Source organism: Folsomia candida, unplaced genomic scaffold, assembly GCF_002217175.1.
Source record: "Folsomia candida strain VU population unplaced genomic scaffold, ASM221717v1 Fcan01_Sc001, whole genome shotgun sequence".
Taxonomy (NCBI): Eukaryota; Metazoa; Arthropoda; class Collembola; order Entomobryomorpha; family Isotomidae; genus Folsomia; species Folsomia candida.
Window position 1 is genome coordinate 10,884,974 of NW_019091193.1, and position 25,044 is coordinate 10,910,017.

Here is a 25,044-nt window from a genome sequence, read left to right on the forward strand (position 1 = left end):
ATAAAGTTGCATGCAGCAAATACAAATACATAAGTGCAACAATTATGATGCCTAAAAATGCCTTCTCTTATTATCCATTGAAACAACGAACGTCGGAATGAGAGACAACTCAAGATCTGTACGTGACCAATATGCTACGTAATAAGACGTGTGGAGTTCAGGCTCTGAAATTGTCTACAATTATGAATATAATTAATTCTACTCAGGGGACGAGATTATTATTTTTTACATTAATTATTCTTCTTCTGTAGGCAATTGTTAGACATAGTAAAAAAATAAGCATATTGCTGGAGGGAGAATTATCTTTTGTCGTTAAAAGTTGTTACATATGTTCATACGCTAATCCCAAGCTTTATGTTAGACTTTGTTGTTGACTCGTGTCTCCCAATCAGGCGATTGTCAGCTTATCAAAACGGGGTTAACTAACACGACCTGAAGTAAACAGAGGAAAAATACTTGTTATTGGAACGTGGTGACAACAAAGAGAACACACCTCCAAGAAAGAATGCATTTCCCATGCAAAATTATTGGATTGTAAAGATGAAAGATGACATTGGTACTGCGCATTTAAAAATAAGAATGTGCCTGACAATATATTGCATTGCACTGGAGAATTTAGGAAGTAAATGAATATTGTGATCTGTTGGCTATAGTTCAAGGCTATAGTAAACATTTTAAATATATAATTCGGCTTTATACTTTGAGGGCAAAAATAAAATTAGAACTTGGAAATTTTTATGGAGATAGTACAATCTCTTTTTTGACTAGTCGGCGTGAGTACAGTAATATAAATAATACATCAGGTGAATTGAATCACGTATTTTTGAATGTCTCCATTTATTCCACCTATGTAACTAAACTATACGTATGATAAATACATAAATCCAGCACAACGGATTTCATCTCTGTTATCTACTTTCCGTTGAAAAGAGGATGATGCTTCCTTCCTTTGGGTTTTACCTCTCCGTAATATTTATTTTCAAATTTAGCAGGTCTGTCGTTGTAGGCCCATTGACGTCGATAGTACGATCGGTCGACACGATACCCGCTGATCCGTTGGTCAGGAAGGCTCAGGTTATCCAGCAGATTAGTCAGACCTTCGTCGTCAAGTTGCAGTGTTGGTGTATACTTTGCTGAGCAGCATTCTTCAACAATGCTCAACAGTACCACAAGAGCCACCACAATCTATTAAAATTAAGTAAATAATAATGTACCTAAGTACAATGCGTAGTCTGATGGCATTGCGGACAATATCATGGAAATTCAAACTTTATTTAGTACTTGTACTTACGCACAATTTGGTTGATGAAAAACTATTCATAGTTGTGGCAATTGTTCTGCAAATCAACTCGATGAATAACTGAATGATGTAAATTAACTCCAGAGTTTTTGGGCTGAAACTTTTATTAATGTTTTGCAGATAATTAAAGTGCTAAATAAATATGCACAAACAACAACTTCTCCCCAACCACCGGAAACTGTTGTGGCATTGAGCTCATTGATGGACAAATCGGCTATTCTCTAAAATAAAAGATGACCCAAATTGACCGCTAACTTCCTGTTTATTCACCTTTCATGGAAATATACAATTTGGACTCAAAATGTCTCTTGTAAGGTTTGCAATGCAAACATGCCATTGAACTGGTTGGATCTAAACAATGTAATTTCAATCAGTATCAAAGGTTTTTTAGCGTTTTAAATGTTCAGACGACGGTTGTAGTCAATGAAATAAATGCGATGTCTCTTAGACTTTGGAAACGCGTAGCTATATCCATGCTCCCAATAAAACCCATGCTTATTTTTCCTAAATTGGTAGTCATCAGGGAAGTTTTCATACATTCCGCTATTTGGTGTGGATTCGACCAAGCAGTCCAAAAGTACAATTACGGCAAGAAAAATGACCTATGTATATGTTACCAAAATTATTATATTATAATTACTAAAAATTATATTTAAAACGGAAATTAGTAAATTGATCAAACTTACGATATTCATCATCAGGCGAAGTAGTGCCATTTTTGTCGATCCTTCTATTAACTTAATGAATATAAGCCTTTCCTGATTTTTTTACCTTATTTGGATTAATACGGTATTAAGACCAGAGGAAAAATTCACTTGTGATTGATTGTGGACGACAACCGACTGAAAATAGTAATATGTTATGCACATCGTCATACATAAAGTACCAACTTACTTATATGATATTATGCTAATCGTGCAATTAATATAATTAGTTTGAACAATGTAGAACGCAGACATCAGTAAGTGCATGTAATTACAAAAATTATAGAATTTAAACAATGTACGTAATCCTAATAGTAATCTCGTAACCATTATTGTACGTAGGATAATTGTAAGATTTTCCAGGGCAAACGTAAAAGAATACAATTTATTAGTTGTATCACAAAATCTCAATAAACTAGACATTTTCACCGGTTAACAATCAATGGTCTGACTTAAACAAACAAAGTTTTAAACTTTCAGAGCTTCTGGCTTCCCTTCTATGGATGCTCCTCTATTTTTCTGCTGCGGAGACTTGAAAAACTCTTGTATCTCATCCAGTGATTTTCCTTTCGTTTCTGGTACGAAATAGAACACAAAAATAGTCCCAAGAAAGCAGAATGCTGAAAAAAGCCAATATCCTCCATGCATCCCGAGAATCTTCATCACTTCTTTGAACACCATTGTCACAGCAAATCCTAGGATCCATCTGGTAATCGTAACTAATCCGGATGCCATTCCTGGAAGAGGAGATAATTCGGAAATTAATGAGACTCATTTCCACTCGCCTTCCACGAAGCTACTCAATGAAGGTACTAATGGTTCTCTCAGCTCAAAGAAACTTGCCTTTAACGTTGTTGGGGAGAAGTTCTGCCATTAATAGCCTGTTGTTGTGGGGAGCACAAAAATTGAAATGCCAAAAGGGCTAGTCTTTCAAAGGACAGATTTGTTTGCCCTAATGGCAGTCTCACTTACCAGGGTAGAGGCCTGTGCAACAATGACAGAGAAACGTTATACTCAATTTGCATAATAATTTGCAATTTAGTGCAAAAATGTGTATGAAACTGTACCCCATGCCCACGGAGAAAGCCATAGTGTGAACCATTAGACTGGCTAATGGCAACCAGCTTAGATTTGCAGGTACTTCGTCATTGTTCTGTTGTTTGAGATAAAAAAATGCTCCCATGCCACCGAGTGATATCACCATCCCAATTTCGGATATGAGAAGGAGGCATCGTCTTCCACTGTGATCCACAAATAGTGCAGCAGTTATGGTTGCTAACTAAATACATACATGTGAAGTTCAAAAAATTAGGTTTAAACACCAACAACATCTTAATTTCTTCGGGTCATAATGAATGAGCATATTATACTAACCACTTGAACTGTTCCAACGATATTTGCGGAAAGATTTTCATCAATGTCAGTTCCAGCTACAACGAGGTGCAATATGAGACAGACTCAGAAACGGGAGAGAGAAAGAGAGAGAAAGCGACTCTGGGTAATTTTGCTAAATGAATGGTGTCCGACGCACATGTGTAGGTACATATATTTAATGTTCACATGTAGCTAGAGATAATTATTTGTTGAATAACTTTGTGTTGCACAACTTCCTGCAATTTAATGAAATATCTCATCGGGATTTTGGTTGTGCCCAGATCCATTAACTCTGTCCAACGTGTATAACATGAAAGAGTGAATCTTTGACCATGGTGCGAAAGCGTATTAGTACAATGTAATTTTGCGTGATAAATAAATCCTGATCTGACCGTTTGAATGACTTATGACGTATTATTAGGACACTCGAAAGGCTCATCTCAAAATATTGCGATCGTAAACTTCTCTTGCTCTCTTTCTCTCTTATGCGATTAAGGTGTTATAAATACGTAAAGAATTATTTTACCAGCCCGGAATATATCCACAGTGTAAAACATGACTGCCCAGACAAAAAAGTTCGTAAAATTAATCAACCATTAACTTCCTTAACTAATGTAAGTAATTTACCAGCATCAATTGCACTCAGCTGCTGAAATACCATGAGCATAAGAGCGATTATCGTAGGTTTAAGAATGCTCCCGTCCTTGATAATGTCTCTCCATGACGCCGACTTTTCCATGCTCTCATCCACGCTGCTCACCAACTAAATCCGAGAAAGTAGTGACAAAAGAGAACATTCCGGGGCTTTAGTTCTCCAACAAGAGTATGTATTAAGAGAAATGACGCAGGAAGCAATCCAACTCCAAAGTACTTTATTATTGTTCTTTGGTTGCTCCCACACGAAAATCTGAGAAACATTTTTAGTTCTATATACGTCTGTTCTTTCATCTTTCTCTCGATACAACGTTTACGGATGGATCTTGTACATTTGTCGTAAGAATATTGAGAAACAAATGTTTGATTGTTTCAAAACATCTGAAGGGAAATGAAAAACTCGTCTTATTTTGGTAGACGATGAACCAAGCAACAAAGTAGCAATAATGAACCAAAAATAATAAAAGGCCAATGCATCTCATTTTACCTCGTTCATTTCGCGTTGAATATGTTGAGTTGATTTTGCTCCTCGAAGCCAACACAAGGCTTTACTTGCGTCACTAAGCTTTCTTTGTTCAACCAAATATCTTGGTGATTCAGGGGCAAACATCATGAAGGCATGAAAAACGATAGGGATCACTCCACATGCGACGGCTTGATACTGCCAGTTGACATAGGTTCCAATGATGAATCTATTTCAAAGTCGCATCACCATACTTTTACACACGAGTGATTGGAGCAGAATGGCTAATTGAGGTAAAGGAGACTCACATATATAATATGCCCACTGTGATTAGCATATCAAACCCAGATGCGAGCATTCCTCTTATCTTCACTGATGCCGTCTCAGTAATGTACACAGGAACAACTATTGAACAACCACCTCCACAGAAACCTAGGGAAAATTTATTTTTAAGTAGAATGCATGGTGTGAATGTGTGCATAATGACCATCCACTATGTATATGTATATACTGGGTTATATGCATATACATACATGTCATTATGCTTTTGCGAGATTTGGATGCATAGTTATGAGCTCAATAGATATGAGCTTAGAGTTTGCATGAAGCAAATTCGTTTCACATGTACATATGCAATATACGTGTAGGTATACGTGTACATATGTAAGTACGTACACGTGCAAGAGCATACTCATCTCTTTCTTTCTTCACCAGTTCCGGATGAAAAAAGAAGACTTTGATCTGCTAATATCTTATTGAGGAAAGCTGAAACTTAAACTTTGTAAACCTGTGAGGAATCGTCCAATGTACATCATCCACACATTTTGTGCAAATGTTATCAGTATCCAACCAAGGCAGAAAGGGGTTGTCAATAAGAGCATACATTTTCTCCGTCCGAATTTCTCCATCATCAATCCAACAACTGTGCACGAGGCTGTAGCTCCCAACTATACATATAAACATACGCACACAAATGTGTATAACATTCGATCACAGATAACGACATTCTACACATTTGCTTTCCAGCGGAACTTTGAAGAATCAAACTTTGCACATAAAACGGCTTTTAAAGTAATGCATACCAAAGCAATAGAACTTATCCATGTTTCCTCAAAATCCGAAATTTCTCCAATACTTTTCCTTTCCCTCAAATCGGGGAGAGCAACTGATGTCCAACTGAGAACTGATCCCAAAGCAAATGACCCAAAGTTTGCTGTGTAGACAATGGTAGCAATTTTAGCAAATGTCAAATGTGCAAGAAATTGCACTCATACGTATGCAGCGTCTAAAAGTGGGAACCGCATATAGCAAGAACCTACATATTCAGCAGACGATTGATGCGAAAAATTTTGCTGGACATACGTAATGAGTAACAAGTTTCTTGAGTTAAGCTTCGAGTATTTTTATCAATGTGCGGTAATAAAATGTTGGGAATTGCCCAAGAGATTATTTTAGAGTTTATGTGGCTTTAGAGTAATAATTTAAGTGAAAAGATAACGGGGAGAAAGAGCGAATGATGTTATTATTATTATTGGCGGTGGTATAAAGAGAAGAAGCTTATGCGTACGTATTACCTGCAAGAGCTGCAAAAAATTGTGGAGCGTATTTGTCCTTGAACTGAGATTTTTCTGAAAGGTCTTGAGACTGGGAGCCATCTTCTTGTCCTCCATTGTCATCATTTGAAATATGGTCGCAAGTAGAATTACTGTAACTGCCATTGATCTCGTCTTTCCAATTTTGAACAGCATGATCTTGGCCATCCTTTTCATCTCCGTCTAAACTACTTATTCCCACTTTTAGCTCAAATTCCGATTCCACCACATTTTCAAAATTATCCACTCCTCTCATATTGGTACGTGTGGAAGTAATAAAACAATTTTACTCTCTCTCTCTTTTGAGAAACACGAGAAGAGTCAAGTCGTCAGGTTTCAGTTATTTTCATTTGTGATCACCTTTTTACATAACCACTAACTTTAGTGAGCTGCTGTGCTTTGTATGGAAGGCAAGCTTGTAGAAAAATATTGTATTGTGTAGGACTATATTTAGCGGAATCGATAAGTTGTTAACCAGTTTGCAAATGTAGACTGACGATATTTACATATCTACTGACACTTGAACTGGTTTTTGTAGTTTAACTTGTTGAGCCAATTGAATATTTATATTTATACCAAGTACAGCGAATGTGTATTTGCAAAACTTAATTATTTATGCTGTAACACCCCATTGTTAAATTTTTCTCAATTTCTAGCTTTTAGAAAAGTTTCAAATAACAGGGAGGAGGTGGGCGTTTAATTTTCTACCGATTTTTGTTGTAGATATCTCTTTATCTTCATCTGGAGGGTTGTTGGAGGCACGAGGGGAATTGAAAATACAGTAACTTGATTGTCAGTCAGTCAGTAGTTTAAATAGGATATTTTCTGTACCTGGAATAATAATATTCTTCTGTCTGGAACTATGCACAGACAATCTGCCGATACACTTCAACGTTGTCTCATCTGAAATTTAAACGAAAAGATAAAAATTTCCATTCCAAATTAGCACATTTCAACTGCCACACATCATCATCATCATCTTGCAAGCAAATAATAAACTTGAAATAAATAATAATGACCGGGTTTAGCATGGGATTCATCTGATGCAATAAGAACCCCAGTTGCTATCGAATAACGCTATAATTATATACGGATTTATGTAACAGAATACAGATGACAGACAGATTAGTCTCACGTGGAAAAAGGCAAGGCTAGGGTCGCAGAGAACAATGAATTATAATGTAAATTATGATGTATGTATGTATGTTCTTCTTATTAAGACGAGCGTCTATGCAAACCAATCAACACTGTTCAAACTAAATCGCAACTGTTTGATGCCAGTCAAACTCAGTACAATCTGTTTGCAATTTTGCCTGACGTGGTGGATGATATGATTGTAATAAATGGCGATATATATCCATATGATCAATTGATTAATCGCAAATTGTTGTATCTTATTGACTTTCGATTTACTTGAAATGAAACAAGTAATCACATAAATAACCATCACATTTGACATTCAGTAGCTTTGTATAATAATTGTAGTAGTACATGAAGGTAGCGTTTACACACGAATAGCTAAATATACTATAAGATTTTCGATTGTTGGCACACATTTGTTTTATGAATAGGAATCTGGTATTACAATTTAAGTTGTACGACACGATGTAATAGGTTGCATTGAGGGTTTGTAGAAATAAATAAGTTAAATAATTCATATAATGCAGTGGTCATAAATTACAAGCGACGACAGGACTAGCAGCAACGATCAATTTATGAACAATATCAGTCAGACATTAATTTAAATTCAAACCTCTCTCATCACATTAATAATCGCACAAAACATGAAAAATATTTTCGATTAACATACAAATAAATACGTGATGAAGTAGGAATTACAATTAGTAGCTTTGATTTATCCTAAATCAAAATCATATAAAAATGTAAATAAAATGTGGGCATACACGCAATTGAACATGTAACGTCCACTTCAAAAAGTATCACAAGAGTTCTTGCAGTGAGTGAGTGAGTGATGGTGGTGACCAGTTTAAAAGTTGGGTTTCTACATAATCCCGAATAATTTAAACGATAATGTAAAACGTAGTAGCTAATTTGGGAGAATTTCCTACAAAATTTGATTTTTTATCCAACTCCTTTAGACGTGAACAGGTGAGTCTTCCGAATCCTTGGCGCAATACCGACACCGACAACAGAGCAGACACGGAGCAGCCAGAATTAGCTAAAGAAAAGTGCATTCAAAGTAGAAACCAATCCTAAACTAATTCATTCGTTATCATTCATGTATTCCTTACCAATGGAGATGCGAGTAAGACGAGTACCCCAAATCCAGCAAATATCCCAATAACTTGTGCTCGGTGCCATACAACGGATGCTCGAGAGTGGCCCAGTTTATTTTTGCATGGTCCTTTATCCTGAATAAAAATGAAACCAATCAACGAATGCAATTTTCATCATTTTATTTAGATTAAAGTTAAGATTACTTACATAGTGCCGCAGAAGAAAGTCGTCCTAGAGGGAAGGAAAAAAACAAAGGCAAACATGTTACACATTTTGATATGTACAACAAACAAGAAATAAGTCACTTGACTTACGTCGAGAGAAGCCAGGCAGTACCAGCAAAAGACATGTTTGCATTTCTTGCACATCATCTGCGCACAACCAGAATCCTTCTCGATTGGAACGTGACAAAATGGACACTAAGGAAATGAAGAATACGATAAAGATGCGTCGATTTTGAATATTTTACTTTTTAATTCCATTAAAGCTTGGTTTATTTCGCACTAAAATGTGTAACCTCACCTTTTTAATGCAGTCCAGAGAAAATAATTCTTCATCGTCTACACTTAACTTTCCTTGTTTAATTAATTTTCTTCTGAAAGCTTCACATGAGATTGTAGGATGGCAACTCAATTTACATTCTGCACAAAAGCTGGAATTGCACGTAGTGCAATTGATTGTCAGAGATTTATTAGTAGAGACTCCGTGAGATTTACGGGATTTTCCATCGACATGAACATCTAAATTAGATTCTTGAATACGGCATATCGTCTCACATCCAGGCGTTGGGCACCATACTAAATGTCCGTCCTTTTCTACCTCTAAAAATATATATCAAAATACGGCGTAAGAATAATACAATCTCCCCCCAAAAAAATAATAAAGCAGCCAGCCAGCTATTTATACAATCTGCCACTTACCCCTATAAAGGCGAAACTTTTTGTGTTTCTCCAGCAAACTGGTTGAGACCAACGTCTCCAACTCAGAGATCAATAAAACGCCCTGCAACTGGCAACTCGCATCAGGACAAGCAATCTCGTCTGCTCCCTCTTGAATTTCAAAAGTAATGTATGCTGTGATACACTGAAAGGCAAAAAAAATTGATGGATAACAATTTATACCTCTCAATAACTGTGAAGATCATACGTCTATTTATAATACGCAGTAATATATACAAGGCTTACATCTTTGCAATATCGACATGAACAGGCTGAGATTTCCACCGTGTCTTCTTCCTTCACAGCACAGAGACAGAGTCGGCACATAATTTCGGGAGAAATGTTTTCATCCTGGTCTCTCCAACCAAAGGACGCTACACTGCTAGATCTCGAGTAGGAGGAATTTGTTCCACCTCCACCGTAGAAGGCGTTATTAATTGAAATATTTCTCCGGAGACGATTCAACGGTGTCAGTAGAACGACTCCTCCAGAACTACTTTCAGGAATGGACAGTTGACTTTTCAAAATTTGATGTTGAACATCTGTGGTGTCATTGATAGAACCACAAACTTTAGGACCAGTGACTCCACCGCCACTACCACTGATTGAAGAAGCCGCAAACTCTGGATAATCAGAAGAACTACTACCGGAACTACCGCTGCTGCCGTTGTTTGAAAGTTTCCAACCCGAGAAAAGTTTACTTCTGCTCGTCGAATGCAGGAGACAATTGAGGGTTGAGGATGAGGTGGATAACGTCTTGTTTTTCGTAACTTTTGCTTTTTCACTAGTTCCGGAGCCATGAGTGGCATGGCTTTCTGCTGCCCCACAACAAGTATTACCACCGACATTTGGTTGGTGATGCTGATGGTGGTGACTCCCATTTCCAACAAGGGTTGAGAGGGTTATGACTGTTTCACATTTTCTCATGATCCCACCGGGACGAGATGCAGAGTGTTGTTGGGCTGGTTGGTCTGGTTGAACTGATGACTTTGGACTCTTTGTGTTCAAAAGAAAGTCATTTCCGACCGCGGTCCCGGCAGCAGGTGAGGAGGTGGGCCATTCAGAATACGATAGCACGAGATGACTACAGCTGCCACCGCAATTTCTCATTCCTCCATAAGGTGCATTTCTACCAAAGGAGGAGAAAGTATCACAGTCACGTTGAAATTGGTCAAAACGGTGAGCATGTTGTTGCTGATGAGGTAATGCAGATCCTCCGCACACGCTGTTGCTAAAATGATGGCCTGATGTTGTTGTTGCCGTTGTTCCACCGGGACAGTCTTTGTTGCCCTCATTACTTCCAGCATCGATGGACGACAAAGATTCGCCATCCTTTTCTCCCCGACTCTTCAACTCATTACGTGAGCGAGATCGACTCAGCAGACTTTTCAAATCTTTCAAGTTTGTTGGCATTATTATCACTTTTCCTCAAACACACTCACTCATAAGCAGAACCAAAAGGAACAACGACACACTATGAAAAACTTTCTTTGCGTTCCCACAAATCCAACTTCTGTTCCGGGATAGCAATTCATTCACCCCACAAGAAACGTTCATTAAAGTTCACTCGCGTATAATTATTGTACAGAATGATTCTCTTGTTTAGTGAGTAACACACTTATTCACTTATTTGTTGAGAAGAAGGTGAAATATTGACGACATGTTGCTTCCAATGCAATATTCTTCCAAACAACTGCAATTCAAAATACGTAAGTAATTGAAACTTGAGTCATTGTTAATTTGTAATAACTTTCTTACTCAAAGTAAACAATGAAAGCATTGACGATAATGCAACAGTTCCTAATAGCAGCGGTAAAATAGGAGCACTAGTTCCGCCGGATGTTGGCCGTTTGACATTAGAAAGTGTGAATATTCCTGAACCGTCTTCTTTCTTCCTTGGTTGAGTGGCGAGGGTGAGTTGTTGATATGATTGAAAACACTCTGCAGAAACGTGATCACCGAAAAGGATGTATGCCAAATACAATCTGCATGCTATTTTGGCACGGATTTGTAAACTATGGAAGTACAAGGAGCACACGTTCCTAGCACGTTATGAGGAGACGCTCAGTAAGTGTTCCTGTTTTTCCAAAACCGAGACAGTCTAAATCCGTATATGTAAACTGCAGACAAATGAAACAAAACAAAAAATAAAAATACTGGTAGTCGTATGGAAATTTTAGAAAATTAAGGATGCCATAGACCAAAAGCGGAACAACACCACTAAAACCCGTATCTACATAAGTATCCGCATTTAGGCACAAGAAATAATTCGGATAAGCTGTCCTAGAAATGCATAATTACAAATTTTGCACATGGCATGAAAGGAGAGTATGGAAAATGCATTCTACATACATACGAGTCTCTTGTACAATAGATACAGGCGAGCAAGTAATAATAAGTCAAATAAGTTTGTCGTTAATGCACCCGCACGTCCGAGAACGGTATGCATGCAATTTTTCCATTTATCACGGTGCCATCATTTACTGTTACACGATGAGTCATTGTATTACCGAAATCAGGAAGCTACACAACCAGAATCTGACCACTGCGTATACCTCGAAACCAATGGAAGTGGTCATGCAGACTCTGGTTTGTCAACACAGATCCACAAGCCTCAAACCACACAGTGTTTAAAGCAAATCAGCTTCAGGGAAACTCATACGCACAAAGCTGTCAAATACATTTAAGCAAAAGTGCTTCATCGTACTAATGCTCGAGTGATGTCGCCTGGCTAAATTTAAGCCCCGAAATAATTTACATATTCTTGGATTGGTATTGCTTCTCAAATGGAAATAAAGCATTAAAGTAGGCAGTATAATATGCGTAGTTTTACCAAATACAATCATTTCTTTACAATAAATCAAATATTTATATGTATAATCGCAAAACTTACTTTGCAAGCAATCCAGGTCTGTAAAGTATGTATCAGCAACTCACAGGATGTAATGGATAGTTTTGAATTGACAAAACTCCACTCCACGTTCAATATATCGATCAATTTTATCCAACCTTTACTTGTTTCGCGTATCTCCCAATCTCGAGAATTCTCCCTCTGGAACGTTGGTGGAAATTAGCAATTTTTATATTTCTTGCTAAATTGGAGAAATATTTCAGAACATGTAATTCTGAGAAATGTACGGTTTCTGAGAAACTGAAGGTGTTGAAATCCGTCCATACATATGTATACCCACTGAATAATGTAAAAAGAGTCTCGTTTTTATAAATGTTGGCTGGTGAGGTTCAACCCCAACGGTAGACTGAAGGCGAACTGAACTTCTCTCAACAACTTTGATGCTTTACTAGCTCGCTACGACAAAGAACACGAGCTGGTGCAGAAACAGCGCAAGCTTTTCATCGACACACACACACACAGAGCCAGTCTTCGAAGCAGATAGAATAGCAACAGACCTTTTAGCTGTTAGCTTTTGCTATTCACATACGTAGCAGATCTGCACAAAATGCTGTGGAATACTGTTGTTGGCTTGTTGTTGTATGTCACCAACAAACTCCGGTAGCAGAACTTTTGCAGACAATTCACTACAATTGAGTCTTGTGCCTTCAAGTTCTTTGTGGCTACTGCTCTATTCTACATATGCCTATATCGACTCAAATGTCACAATGTCAAATTTCTTTCTTGTATGGCATTTGTTCCAACAGTGGATGGAGGATCCACAGAAATTCGTCGCACGACAACATATGCATGCACTGCTCACCACAAATGCACATATGAAACGAAACTTTTGTTAGCTCACTTATTATTATGAATCAATTTTACAACAGGATCCGCTTTTTATTCTGACGTAGTCTGACTGACTGACTCAACCGGCATTCTTGCAAATGTAGCTTTTAAGGCTTTGTGGTTTTCTCGTCCGTTTTCTTTAACATTCCATCTGCTCTGCGAGTGATTGAAGTTGCACTTTTGCTTCGTTCAGCTATGCAGGCACAGCGTGCAAGTTATGTTGCAAGTTCATTTTGATTTTAGTAATAGTCTCGTTTCATGCAGCAACGATTCTCACACCCATTAATTTAACTCAATGTGTTGTAAATCCATTGATCACAATCAGAACATTTCATTGGGAAGAAGCCTGCAACAAATTAAATCTCATTTAATGAAATACAACATTTTATGTAATAGATTGCAAAAATATCTGACAATAAATGGTGCTAATCCGTCTTCATAAATACATTTTTCATCACTAATTCACAGTAAAACCTACCTACCCTCACCTATTTTATACATAAGTGATTTATGGCACGCCAAGGAAAAATGATACTTGCGGAATCAACGCTACATTGTGTATGCTATCATCATCACACATTAATATTACTTAATATCAAGCATTGGACATTGGTTACCACTCTTCTTTTGTAAACCCAAACCTAGCATCGTATAAATTGCAAAGAGGTAAAGGCATTCTACACGGTGGTTTGAAAAACCAATAGTTGGGTGCTGTAGGACCTGCGCGCTATAGTGGATTGTAACCGTGGACATTGGTTCTACTGCTGAGAGTGAATCATAATACAATGTTACCACATTTCTTTAGCCAAGGGAATGGAAGAATAAAATAAAGCCTCAGCACCACCAAATCCTCTAAGTACGTGCATTCATTTTTCTGATTGCATTGTGTGCGAGAAGGCAAGTTAGCAAAGTCTCTCTCGCGAAACCAAAAGCACTTTGTGTGGTAATTGAGGTTGTTGGTGGCGAAGTTGAGTAATCAAATGTAGGTCGCACACACACTTCTTTAACGTAAATCAGATTCATTCGTCGCAAAAAATCATGCATAATAATATCTCAACATTCTCGAGATCATCCCGCAATGTAATAACGACGGCAAAATATAACTGTACTGTATAAACAGCATTTGAGGATGCTTAATATTTTTCATGCAGTATACTTGCATGCATATTATGCTACACTGCATTGGAGGCAAGAGACGACATGACAGGATCAACGAGTAAATTTTGTGCAGCTTGGGATAAAAAAAACTTAAATCACGAATGGCGAATATACCCACCAGACCACAATCACTGCGTACTAAATACAAATATTTAAGCGGAATAAACTTTGCACGTTATATTATTATTGACAATTGGTAAATAATATTAACAAAAATAGTTATGCATGTTGGAATTCGCATCAGTTCAGAGTTTTATATATTTTTGTACATCCTAATTTTTGAGGCGGAAGTAGACACACGCAAAACAAATAACGACAAAAATGAATGGGTAAACATCCAGTAAACATAAATTCCAATTTTAGCTGATACTTTATACTTCGTGTGAAGCAGACAAATTACGCTTCAAAAATTGAATTCTGCTCATAGATGAATCACATTTGTATAGGTGTATGTAATACAAACTTACATACATAAATATTGTTTATCTGCAATTTTGAGACAATGCTACAAAAGTTTATGGATCTTTTACACATACAGCTTTGTTGTTGTTGTTGCACAGAGGAATTCATAGCAATCAACGCGAGGATGAATTGTTATTCACACTTTTGTACTACCGTGTACATAAAGGACGATGAAAATATTTTTAGAAACGGTAGAGTGGAAATGTAATCGTTTAAGACTTACGACCTTTACATAAAATTGATGGAAAGTTGGAACTTTTGATTAAAAGTAAAAAGTTACTTAACTGCTGATGTGAAACTTATAGTGCAGAACTCCATGTTCTATGCATGTACAACAGGAACGAAAGTACACCCCATAATTTTTTCCCCTATTATGTATTATCCACTCATTAAGCACAATATATTGGTCTTCACGCAATTTGGTCATTTTATTCTGCTACCCAACTTTAAGCTTAATCGTAGCTCATTAATTAATAGATTGTACTCTCGCATGAAACGAAATTCTCTTGAGTATTATTTCACGACGAGGCATATTCTCATAATGTAATGCGTATGCATGTAGATGTTGCTGTCAGTGGCATATGTAGTTCTCTTCCCTTAATTTTAAAAACTATAGCAAAGATCAAGATCAAAATCTAGTTTGCGAGTTGCTTAGAGAGTTGAAATATCGCTCACTCTCCTGAGAAGGAGAGGCAGTTAGCTTTTAATTCAGGAAACAAAGTTTATAAATTGCAATAAAATCTGTGTGGTATTGAGCTGACCGTTAGTAATAAAATTGTAATTGAATTAATAGCTCAGGTGGAGCAATTTCAATGATCATTGACGAAAGAGAGGAAAAATTATTCCAAACAACAAATAAATAACCACAATCTAATGATGGAATATATTACATGTATACATACGTACGTATCTAGTAAGCCAGCAGCCTTGACCTTTACCCCGATCCTATATCATGGTACATATATTCTCTATAAGGATACAATACAACGCATGTGACCAAGTATGCATGTGGATACGTATGTAGATGTAAGGCGATATCTAGCAATTTAGCCATTGAAAAAGTCGTCCGCTATTAAGTGCATATTTCTATTACTGCTTGTCACCAAAAAGTAATAGAACGGTGACCAAGTTGCTGACCATACCAACGGCTGCTGGCAAATTGAGGTGGCACGGAGATGACAAGCTATTCTGTTTGCTAATGAGGATATGCTGTGCCAAGACTACCAAACAAGATTGCGGTTGATCGTAATATCTGTCAATCTGTGTCATGTCATTGAAAAATAAAATACTTTCTTTTGCAAATGCGGTTCGTTGCTTTCATAAAACCCAGACAGGGTGAAGGGTGAATTGTCTCATTCATTGGAGCCAATAAACTCTATTCGCGTAGCTTTTCATTGTCAATTGTAAACTAATGTGGCAATTTAAATACAATTTGATCAAAACTCCTAAAATGGGAGCACATCCTATTTCAATTGTTAACAATTATCATGCTTTAGCAAATTCATATTCAAGAATTTATAAAGTCCGGTTCACACACTAATAGGTTTTCAAATTATGTGTTACGTGTCATAAAATCGTTGAAAGATTACTGTCACTGCTTAGCACTTCCTTTTGAAAATGAAAGGAAGTAAACTTCACAATATGGTCAGCGACGAGATGGTGACAAGTGCCAAATGTATGCCAATTACAAACTCACTGGCCGTAACAAACATAAAGCCGTACTTACCAGCTATCCTACATATTTATGTTATTTATGTCTCACAAAATGATGTCAACTGATCTTCCTGAAAAAAAGGGAAAAATGTGCAGTCTCGAACTTAAAAAAATATCCTTTGATCTCACACTAAATTTAAACTAACTGATTCATACAAAGCTAACATTATAATTTGCAAGATTGATGGGGTTATACGCTCTGGTTGTATTGAAAGGGCAGGACGTTGAGTTCTCTACTACACGGATAATACGACGAACGCCAAGTTTATACATATTTGCGACAACTTATGTAAGTCAGCAAACACTCAATCTGTTGTTGTATCAGTTTGTGTAGCAAAAGTAAATTGAAAAAGCTGTGGCTGAACGAATCTCATAAACACAGATAAGCTTCATTTCGGATTCAATTGATCGGAATAATCATTTTAATCCATCCATAAGAGCACCACATTACATTGCTCAATCGGAACTGGATTAGACCCACTTGGTAAAATTCAATCACCTCTGACACAGCAGTTGCAGTTCATGTGATATGCATACTTATTTATATGAAAAACATCAACAACATCCATCCAACAGGACTAAATGGATTTTACTAATAGCTTGGCTAATCTATCCCAGCGTCTGGTAAACAAAATTACATATTAAACATTATTGAATGATGATAATTCTAGTAAACCAATGATTATCAATCTGCACGTAGCTGCACGTACTATTTTGCTAATAAAGTAAGGTACATATTTATTTTTATATAAGTATTTATCCCTTGAACTACTTGAACTATACAACGGAAATGCTATGAAACATATCTACGTATGGTATGCATGCAAAAACTTCGTCCAGCGATCCCCGCAAGTTGTTAGCTTTGCCTTAAATAAAGCATTTGAACAGATAGTTATGTAAGAATATGATCTCACTGTTGTTCTGTACTAAATAAATAGCATAAAGCATTGGGTGAGATCATGATCCACAAGGCAAAAGATTAATCCAGTCTTGGGATAGCCTTCAACCGTCAATTTAAATGGAATGCTGTAACCATATAGAGGATGATGACACGAGGTTACAGCGTGATAAACAAACATCAAGGAAAACACCACCGAATTTGAGAAACAAATGGTTTGAAGAGCAGCCAAGTCTCGAGAACATCCCCGATCTGAATGCACAATATCTGTGAGCTCTTATGGCTTATGTACTTACGCATGAAATTAGTATCCAATCATGTCGACGATCATTTAGCTGTTGGTACTGCATTTACTTATTTCGTAGATAAAATTCAGCTTTGCACATTGGTAAATTGTGGATCGATTTTTTTTATGCACTTAACTTTTCTTATTACTCATTTGCAAAAATGCTTCTAACAGTAAGTTATTGAGCCAGCATGTCTCTGTCTTAAGTCATGATGTACGAAACGATTGTCGATGCTTGCAAACAAGTGATAACAAACAACCTTGATACAACAAAATCGTGAAAAAAACAAAGCCCACAGTAGAAATCTACAGTAGCCGCTATTTACCTAGTTAACCACCAGTCACACTATTTATATTTACTAGCACAACGAAATTCTTTCCTTTGTTCAGTTTACTATTGCTTGCATAATTATAGCTGCACTAAAATAAAAACAAAGTCTGTAGAAGAAATTAACCCTATTTCTTACGATCCTGTCACTGTACTGGCCGTTTGACATACTTTTATCTTCACTCAATTCCATTACATGCTGCAATTGAGTTGTGAATAACAAACCAAATTGGACATCCAGTCATCATTTCATCCATGTCATTCTTATTAATAATATTTTTGGTTTAGTCTGTACAGTATTAACAATCTTAAGAAATTTAAATGAGTATGTATTTACATACCAATAAACATGCATTTGTACAACAAGTCATTTGTCTGACTAAGAGAATGTCCGAATTTGTTATGAGCTAAAAAATTCGTTATGTAATTAAGTAGCTGTTATGATTCTTCACTGAACAAAGGTTGTTTTCAACTCAACAATATTTAACTGACATCACAACTGAATACTACTACGCCGTAGTTTGAAATACCAAACTAAATACCAACAGAATAACGTAATATATGGATGTATTTTGCATTTAGTTTAATGACAGACGAATCAGACGGTAAGAAATTAAAATACTAAGGCACGCTTATACGTATGTTCGTATATCTGTATGTGCAGCATGAGCGAGGTTATATTTGTTATTTGTTATTAAATGTTTCTGTGATTCTGGATGTAACTTTCAGATGCACATATGTATGCATCTACATGGTCACATGTATAACTTGAGTGGAAACGGAGAGGACATTTTCGGATCAAAGTAGAAAAATAAAGTTAAAGGCAAATAACTCACTGCAAGATAAAAATTTGTCAAAGTTCACAAGCAGGCATTTTTGGTTAAAGTGGAATAAAAAGTAATACAAATATTAATCGAACTCTTTTTTAAATAGTTGATTTCAGTTCTTGAAATTTATACCTGACTGAAACTCGCTTAACAATAAGCTGCATCTATGAAAATGTGTATTTTAGTTCAGTTTTTAAACGGCATTTAAAATTCGTTAGAAAGTATTGTAGTATCCTGCCATTGCAGTTCAAAATACTCTCAGCTAGTAATAAACTAGTAACAAAACATATTACACGTATTTGATGATTCACTAAAGTGACATCATATTAACATGATAAACATATTTTATATACCAGCATATCTTCAGTTAAACGAAGAAGTGTTAGGGTTTTCCGGTGAAATTAACATATTTAAATACCATTTGTCTTAATACCCTAGATAACCATCCAGACCCCTCCTAAAATGTTCTACCTTTGCATACAATTTTTTCATATACAGTTTATGAAAATGTACAAATGAATATGTAAGAATACATATGAGAATCAAATATTAGTCCTAATTTTTATGTACGTCACGAGGAGCATTTCCTTTATACAAATGAACCTGATCTACTTATTTACATATATTTGTGCCTATTTGGCATGAAACCTCCAGATCCAGACACGTTGATTTTGGTACGATTTTAATTACATTTCTAAAATTTCTTACCATCATACCATAAGCAGAACAGATTGTTATGGTTCACCATAATCTAAATTGGCTTAGCAAATTATTGCGGATGACAAAATCAACCTAGTTTAACGAATATCTGTTTAGAATTCCAGGAAATACTTCATTCGACTATTATCTGGCTCCAGGTTAGAGGAAAATCACAAAACCGCAATGCAATTTAAACTGGTAAATGGATGTGGTACACTAATGCACTGTGAACACAAATGTAAGTTCAGTGTGTCTATCCTAATGCATAACTCGTGTCCGGATAAAATGCCCTGCTGTAATGTCAAAACGTCAACTTAAATGCCACATCAAGTGAACGTGACATTCAATTCATGGAAACTAAAAGTTATAAAATACCTATCGTAGTTCAAAGGGCATACTATTGTCCTGAGACCACTCTATTGCATTGTCCCTTGGGAATGACCCTGCCAGGTTTATGCTGAGAAGGATTAGGATGAGCCTACTATCCAGGAAATAAATACTACGTATGTAAGTATATACGCAAATACGTATGCACACAACTATGACTGTAATAGCGACAACGGATGCTTGTCAATTTGGAATCGTACCACGGATAACACTGGGAAATCGGTGTCTGGCAGTATTATCAGCATGAAACCAGTTTTGACACAGAATTTTGTTCTTGAACTATTGTATCCATATTTCATTGTTGTTTCATTTGTTTAATATGGAAGCACTCTGAGATTGTCACTCATTTTTACATGACAGGACACTTTAGTTTGAATAGCGAGTCCTGCATGAAATACATTTTAAATTATAAACTTTGACCTTGGATTTTGCAAATACTAAAAGTATTTAGTAAAATCTCTGGCATTTTCTGACTGACAGAAGTTAAAATATGTACGTAAAAAGTTTTACCAGCTAAAACCAGCTAACTCTTGAAAGTGGAATGCAAATTTTCCCACGATAAAACTCTGATTCAGTGTCTGTCTACAATGAATCCATTTTCAGTAACTTGTATCGTTACCAATAATAAAAACAGTGAATGAAAAACCATGTAGATGCATATGCTTCATGAGAAATATAAACATACCTCGAGATGTGCAAAGTTGTAAACTATCGGATGGAACAATTTTGAAAGAACTCCAATAAGGTCAAAGTTAAACACTTTTGCTACGAGTAGATTTATATGAAATGTTCCATATTCCATTTACTCTAGTAAAACTAAAAACAATATTTCCTTCCTCGCTAAACACATTTTAAAAACCCATGAAAAAAGTTTCTTCAATTCTGCTTGGGAGAACAGTAGTGGGTGAGTTATGTGAAATGGTACACCTACATAATTCGTCGGGTTGTTTGAGAAAGTGTATGATTATATGACATGTGGTAATCACGCTTCAAGAGGGTGATTTTAATTTTTAATTAAATGAACTTCTTTCAAACAAGCAAGTAACACAATGGATCAATCATTATACACGTGCAAGCACTAGTTAAATGTTGATAATGCAATTTAAGATTTAATTCACAACCTCCGTCTCTCATTATCACATACAATGGGCCATTTATTTTTAGTTGGACCAAGTAACAATTTTCATTCATGACTCATGTTACGAAATTGGATGCATTACTTATACACACGTCTTCTATAAAACCTTCTTAAACTCAATTTCCAACTTTGCATTTTTCCCTCCTATCGTACATACTTGATTTCGTACTGAAGAAAAAATCGATATGCATATTTTTGCACGCCACTTCCTTTGACGACAATAAGTATCAATAATATTTGCAGTTTCTTTGTCAGCTAGAGTTACAAAAAAAGATTTTGCTGTATAATAAAAAATGAGACAGAGTTCGATTACAAATTTCTCAGTAAAAAGTGTAAAAATGCCAGTTCATGGTACATATTTTATATTGGATTAGATTGAATTGGTAGCAGAGTTGCGAGACATTCAAGAAACCTGTAAAATTGTTTGATTTTTGCAATGTTAATCGATTTAAATGTGAGAGCGAACATAATCAATAGAGCAGAAGCAGTCTCTGTCATCAAGCAGTTGTGAAATTTCTCAAGAGACATGCTTATACATATATTTCAAAGTATTCAGTCGAATGATTGATTTTCCCAAGCATGAATATTCGTCTGATTAGTTATTGGTACCTTTAATTGAATACCGCAACAGATTTAATCAGCGAATTGACAAACTAAAACCAACCAGGCAGCGAAAGTCATGAAAGTCAAACAAACTAACTTTGTTAATATTTAGTAATTTTGCAAACATGTATCAGTTTTCAATCAATAGTCTAACACATCTATTATATATTAACTTCTGGATAAGAACAAACTAAATTGATGGTTGCACAACCATATCTTTGCCCAGCTACATATGTACATGGTTAAATTGGAAAATATTTTACAGCAAGCAGACACATAAATCTATGACTTTTTAAAAGTCCAAGATTTCCAAAATTATCCTGTAACAATGCAATTCAAATTTACAAGTCCTAAAAGGGCTCGTTACGTGTGATTAAGGTGAGCCCATATAAAATCAAAAGGAAAGCTCACGCAGGATTTTTTAATATAAAATTTGGAGAAACAAATACAAATCAAAATTGTCAATATTGCATATGCATCTGCCACTTCCAATTATGCACGACCATCAGCGAAAGAAGGTACAGAAAGAACAGATAATTCAAGCTTTACAAAAGTTACAATGTCGAGTATAATGAACCTTAATGTACATAATAATACGTTGTGATTTAGAAATGGAAATTAATACTTGTTACCAATCACATGGTCTACAATTACCATGCTTCTTACGCTGATTGAGCCACCTGAAAGTTGTAAAAGGACGCATGTATTATATGACGAATTTCGATGAATTGTGTGAGATGGTAGAATTTATTTATTTATTCGTATGCATCGTGAAGTTAATGCATGAGCTAAAATCTTGGACTAGCAATTTCAAATTTTAAGAATTTGCTATTATTATTACTTTTGTATTCGCACGTCCGTCTCCTAAATGTCTGTTCTCTATGAAATATTAAATTGTAGCCTACTTGGCAAATCATTTATAATTTCGTGCCGAGTTTTCTTGCGATTAACTGTGGAAAAATTCTGTATTTCTTCCATAGGTTTTACTGTAACTTGGCCAGAAGGAGTCGAAATTTTCTGAAGAAAATGGCACAAGGATCGATAAAAACAGCTATCCATCAAAGTCTGACAAGCCTGATATTGACAATCAGGTCCCGCGGGTTATCTGCTTCTACCAAAAAATAAGTATTTTTCATGTCATGCATGGATATCAATTTAGGTGTAATATATAGCCCATAATACTTAGAGAGCCATTTTCCGTGTTCAATTCAGTTCGATCCTATGCTAAATATGTATATACCAGTCGGATAGCGAATTGTCTGCCTATGGATGCCATTTGTGGTATTTATGCATCATCAGTAACTATCATAGTTTGATAGGTATTGATTTATATTTTTTCACACACACATATACAATATACATACGTATCTATATACGTGATGCCCGTCTTGTGTCCTTTTCACTAACAATAATTGATACCTCAACGCTTAAACTATTGCGTAAACAACATTTCGCATTTTACAATCATAACTATCTATGATTGTACTTACAAACATATAACCACATGCAAGGAAGAAATTGCATGATTTAGATTAATTTCTCCAGATGTGGTCGATTGTAATACGTAATAAGTATACATTTACATATATCGATATTCAAATTTTGAAGAACATACGAGCCATTATAATAATAGTAAATAGATGCGTTGTAATCGTAATGGTATGAATCTTAGGTATGATTTAGCAATGCCTTTATGTTTTTGTGTCAAACACCTTTGCTTTTATACAAACATTTTACTCCTCCGTCAATCAAATTGTTGTGAGAATAGGAATTCAGGAGAATTCAACTTTACTGTTGAACTAGTTTACTGCAGCAATGGCACAATTGCATGGAATGAAGGTCGCAGCTCTATTCAGCAAGACAACAAGACTAATTTTATGAACATGCAACCTTTGCATACACATTTGAATTTACAGATATTTACACCATTTTACCTGTATGATAGAATTGTATTCATTACCAGATTCACCAGATTGTCAGTCAAGTTTTAGGTAGTGAAAAAATTCCGCAATTAAAGTAGTTGATATTAACATATTTTTTAAGTTGGATAAATATTAATTGTTGCTTATCGTAGGATTACTTAAATGTTGTCTTATTGTATCAGCATAAAACCAGAAACGTGAGATATTACTGTAGACAACTTCTTTTAACAGGAATTTTTTCATGTACCAATATCAACATTATCAACAAAATGTATTATATCTGCAATACTTGCAACAACTTAACGACCAGGTCAGTCACGGATGCGTATTGAATGTGGAAATTGGGTGCAATATGCTGCATTCAATATTTGCTGGTGTCGAAGACCAAGAAATGCAGTTACAGATAAATAAGCCATTTAAAAGTATCAGATTGTTCAATATTTATCATGAAATCACTAATCTTGGTTGTACATATATCTATGTACGAAGTGTGATATATATACGTATATTTGTGAGCTACAATTCAGGAACTAAAATCTGAGGGGATTATTGCATTCACTTCTCATTTAACTTCACAGATTTGATTTCGACAGCCAATTCAGGAAAAAATCTACGCAATAGCTCAATGTTATTTAAAGGCTCGTGAACTTGTTGACTCAAAACATGTTATGTTATGCAACCAAGTAAGGGGCAAATGACCATATTATTCAATATTACCTACGCGCATACATACGTAGTTTGCTTACGATAATTGCTTTGCCATTGCACTTCATAGAAGTTGAACAAAATAATTATATCTTTGCTTTATATGAAAGTAGGAAATTGACTTTTTAACTTAATTGATGGACCAATACGATCTTACTTTAGTAAATATATTTAATAGAGTAAATTGAGCATATCACACCACCAGTGCCATAAATAAAGATCAAGTAACATCATACTCGTTGTAATGCTTGTTAACAAGTACATAAATTTACCAAATATTTCAATATCGTTAATCGATTACATAACCTCATCACAGCGGTTTAAAAAGTGTGATTGCAGTCACACACTGCAGGAGAGTCGATTTCGCTTACATACTTCTAAATGTAGTGATAGATTGGGGTAGAAGTTCTACCCACCAATTTGTGTGTACAAAGTTTTTGCATTTTCTCAAGGCTGCCAGTTAACTTTTATTACGAGTTGCTAAAAATGGGCATGATAATCCTACACGATAATGTAATGCTATTTATCTAGCTCGACAAAATGGATTTATCGCATGTTTAAAATTAGGAATTTTCTAAGTCTGTTAATACTAATCGATAAATAGAATGGGTAAAAATACCTTAAAATGCCTGGGTCCAATGTATTATGTACTCTTTAAGCAGGTACACATTATTCAAGATTTTTTTTGTAAAAGTACACCTCACAAAATCTGAACATGTATGAAATTAAATTGTCAAGTTGACAACACCATGTGTGCAAATTTTCACTTGACACTTAACCATGTAGACAAAGGCATACTAAAAATTTCAGTTTTTCTTTTAAAAAAATTATAAGCAGAGATGTAGATGCAGATGACTTTTTCACGGGTACTCTGCAACGGGTACCATTCGTGTAGGGGTTACATGAAGATGCGACG

General features: G+C 35.7%; 2 protein-coding genes across 5 annotated transcripts; both read right to left on the reverse strand.

Annotated features, from left to right (window-relative positions):
* Positions 1 to 818: 818 nt before the first annotated feature.
* LOC110848440 (facilitated trehalose transporter Tret1) lies at positions 819 to 7,301 on the reverse strand. Of its 3 annotated transcripts, XM_035845411.1 has the most exons (15): positions 6,919 to 7,301; positions 6,070 to 6,828; positions 5,578 to 5,708; positions 5,283 to 5,442; positions 4,804 to 4,927; positions 4,520 to 4,724; positions 4,006 to 4,141; positions 3,905 to 3,937; positions 3,379 to 3,434; positions 3,072 to 3,283; positions 2,977 to 2,988; positions 2,848 to 2,885; positions 1,987 to 2,741; positions 1,292 to 1,902; positions 819 to 1,185 (listed from the first exon to the last, which is right to left on the reverse strand). In XM_035845411.1, the coding sequence occupies exons 2-13, from the start codon at positions 6,341 to 6,343 to the stop codon at positions 2,473 to 2,475; spliced, it is 1,650 nt and encodes a 549-aa protein (XP_035701304.1). In that variant the 5' UTR covers positions 6,344 to 6,828; positions 6,919 to 7,301; the 3' UTR covers positions 819 to 1,185; positions 1,292 to 1,902; positions 1,987 to 2,472. The 3 variants fall into 3 exon arrangements, with proteins under 3 accessions (XP_035701304.1, XP_021951358.1, XP_035701301.1); XM_022095666.2 differs by having other exon boundaries at positions 1,296 to 1,902; positions 6,070 to 7,301; XM_035845408.1 differs by having other exon boundaries at positions 6,070 to 7,301.
* A 151-nt stretch (positions 7,302 to 7,452) lies between these two features.
* On the reverse strand, positions 7,453 to 24,910 carry LOC110859250. Of its 2 annotated transcripts, XM_022108149.2 has the most exons (10): positions 24,748 to 24,910; positions 12,157 to 13,348; positions 11,022 to 11,383; positions 9,510 to 10,956; positions 9,246 to 9,408; positions 8,848 to 9,146; positions 8,640 to 8,744; positions 8,533 to 8,556; positions 8,340 to 8,459; positions 7,453 to 8,266 (listed from the first exon to the last, which is right to left on the reverse strand). In XM_022108149.2, exons 4-10 carry the CDS (start codon positions 10,674 to 10,676, stop codon positions 8,183 to 8,185), a joined length of 1,962 nt encoding a protein of 653 aa, XP_021963841.1. In that variant the 5' UTR covers positions 10,677 to 10,956; positions 11,022 to 11,383; positions 12,157 to 13,348; positions 24,748 to 24,910; the 3' UTR covers positions 7,453 to 8,182. The 2 variants fall into 2 exon arrangements, with proteins under 2 accessions (XP_021963841.1, XP_035702816.1); XM_035846923.1 differs by lacking the exon at positions 11,022 to 11,383.
* Positions 24,911 to 25,044: the final 134 nt, after the last annotated feature.

What these genes read in the sequence shown, in the direction of transcription:
- LOC110848440 (XM_035845411.1), bottom strand. Translation starts at nt 6,343, where the DNA reads ATGAGAGGAGTGGATAATTTTGAAAATGTGGTGGAATCGGAATTTGAG. An exon ending in ATTTTTTGCAGCTCTTGCAG is followed by an intron (nt 5,709 to 6,069) that starts GTAATACGTACG and finishes TTGTCTACACAG; the next exon opens with CAAACTTTGGGTCATTTGCT. An exon ending in TCTCCCCAACAACGTTAAAG is followed by an intron (nt 2,742 to 2,847) that starts GCAAGTTTCTTT and finishes CTCCTCTTCCAG; the next exon opens with GAATGGCATCCGGATTAGTT.
- LOC110859250 (XM_035846923.1), bottom strand. Translation starts at nt 10,676, where the DNA reads ATGCCAACAAACTTGAAAGATTTGAAAAGTCTGCTGAGTCGATCTCGC. An exon ending in ACTTTCTTCTGCGGCACTAT is followed by an intron (nt 8,460 to 8,532) that starts GTAAGTAATCTT and finishes ATTTTTATTCAG; the next exon opens with GATAAAGGACCATGCAAAAA. An exon ending in TCTTACTCGCATCTCCATTG is followed by an intron (nt 8,267 to 8,339) that starts GTAAGGAATACA and finishes ACTTTTCTTTAG; the next exon opens with CTAATTCTGGCTGCTCCGTG.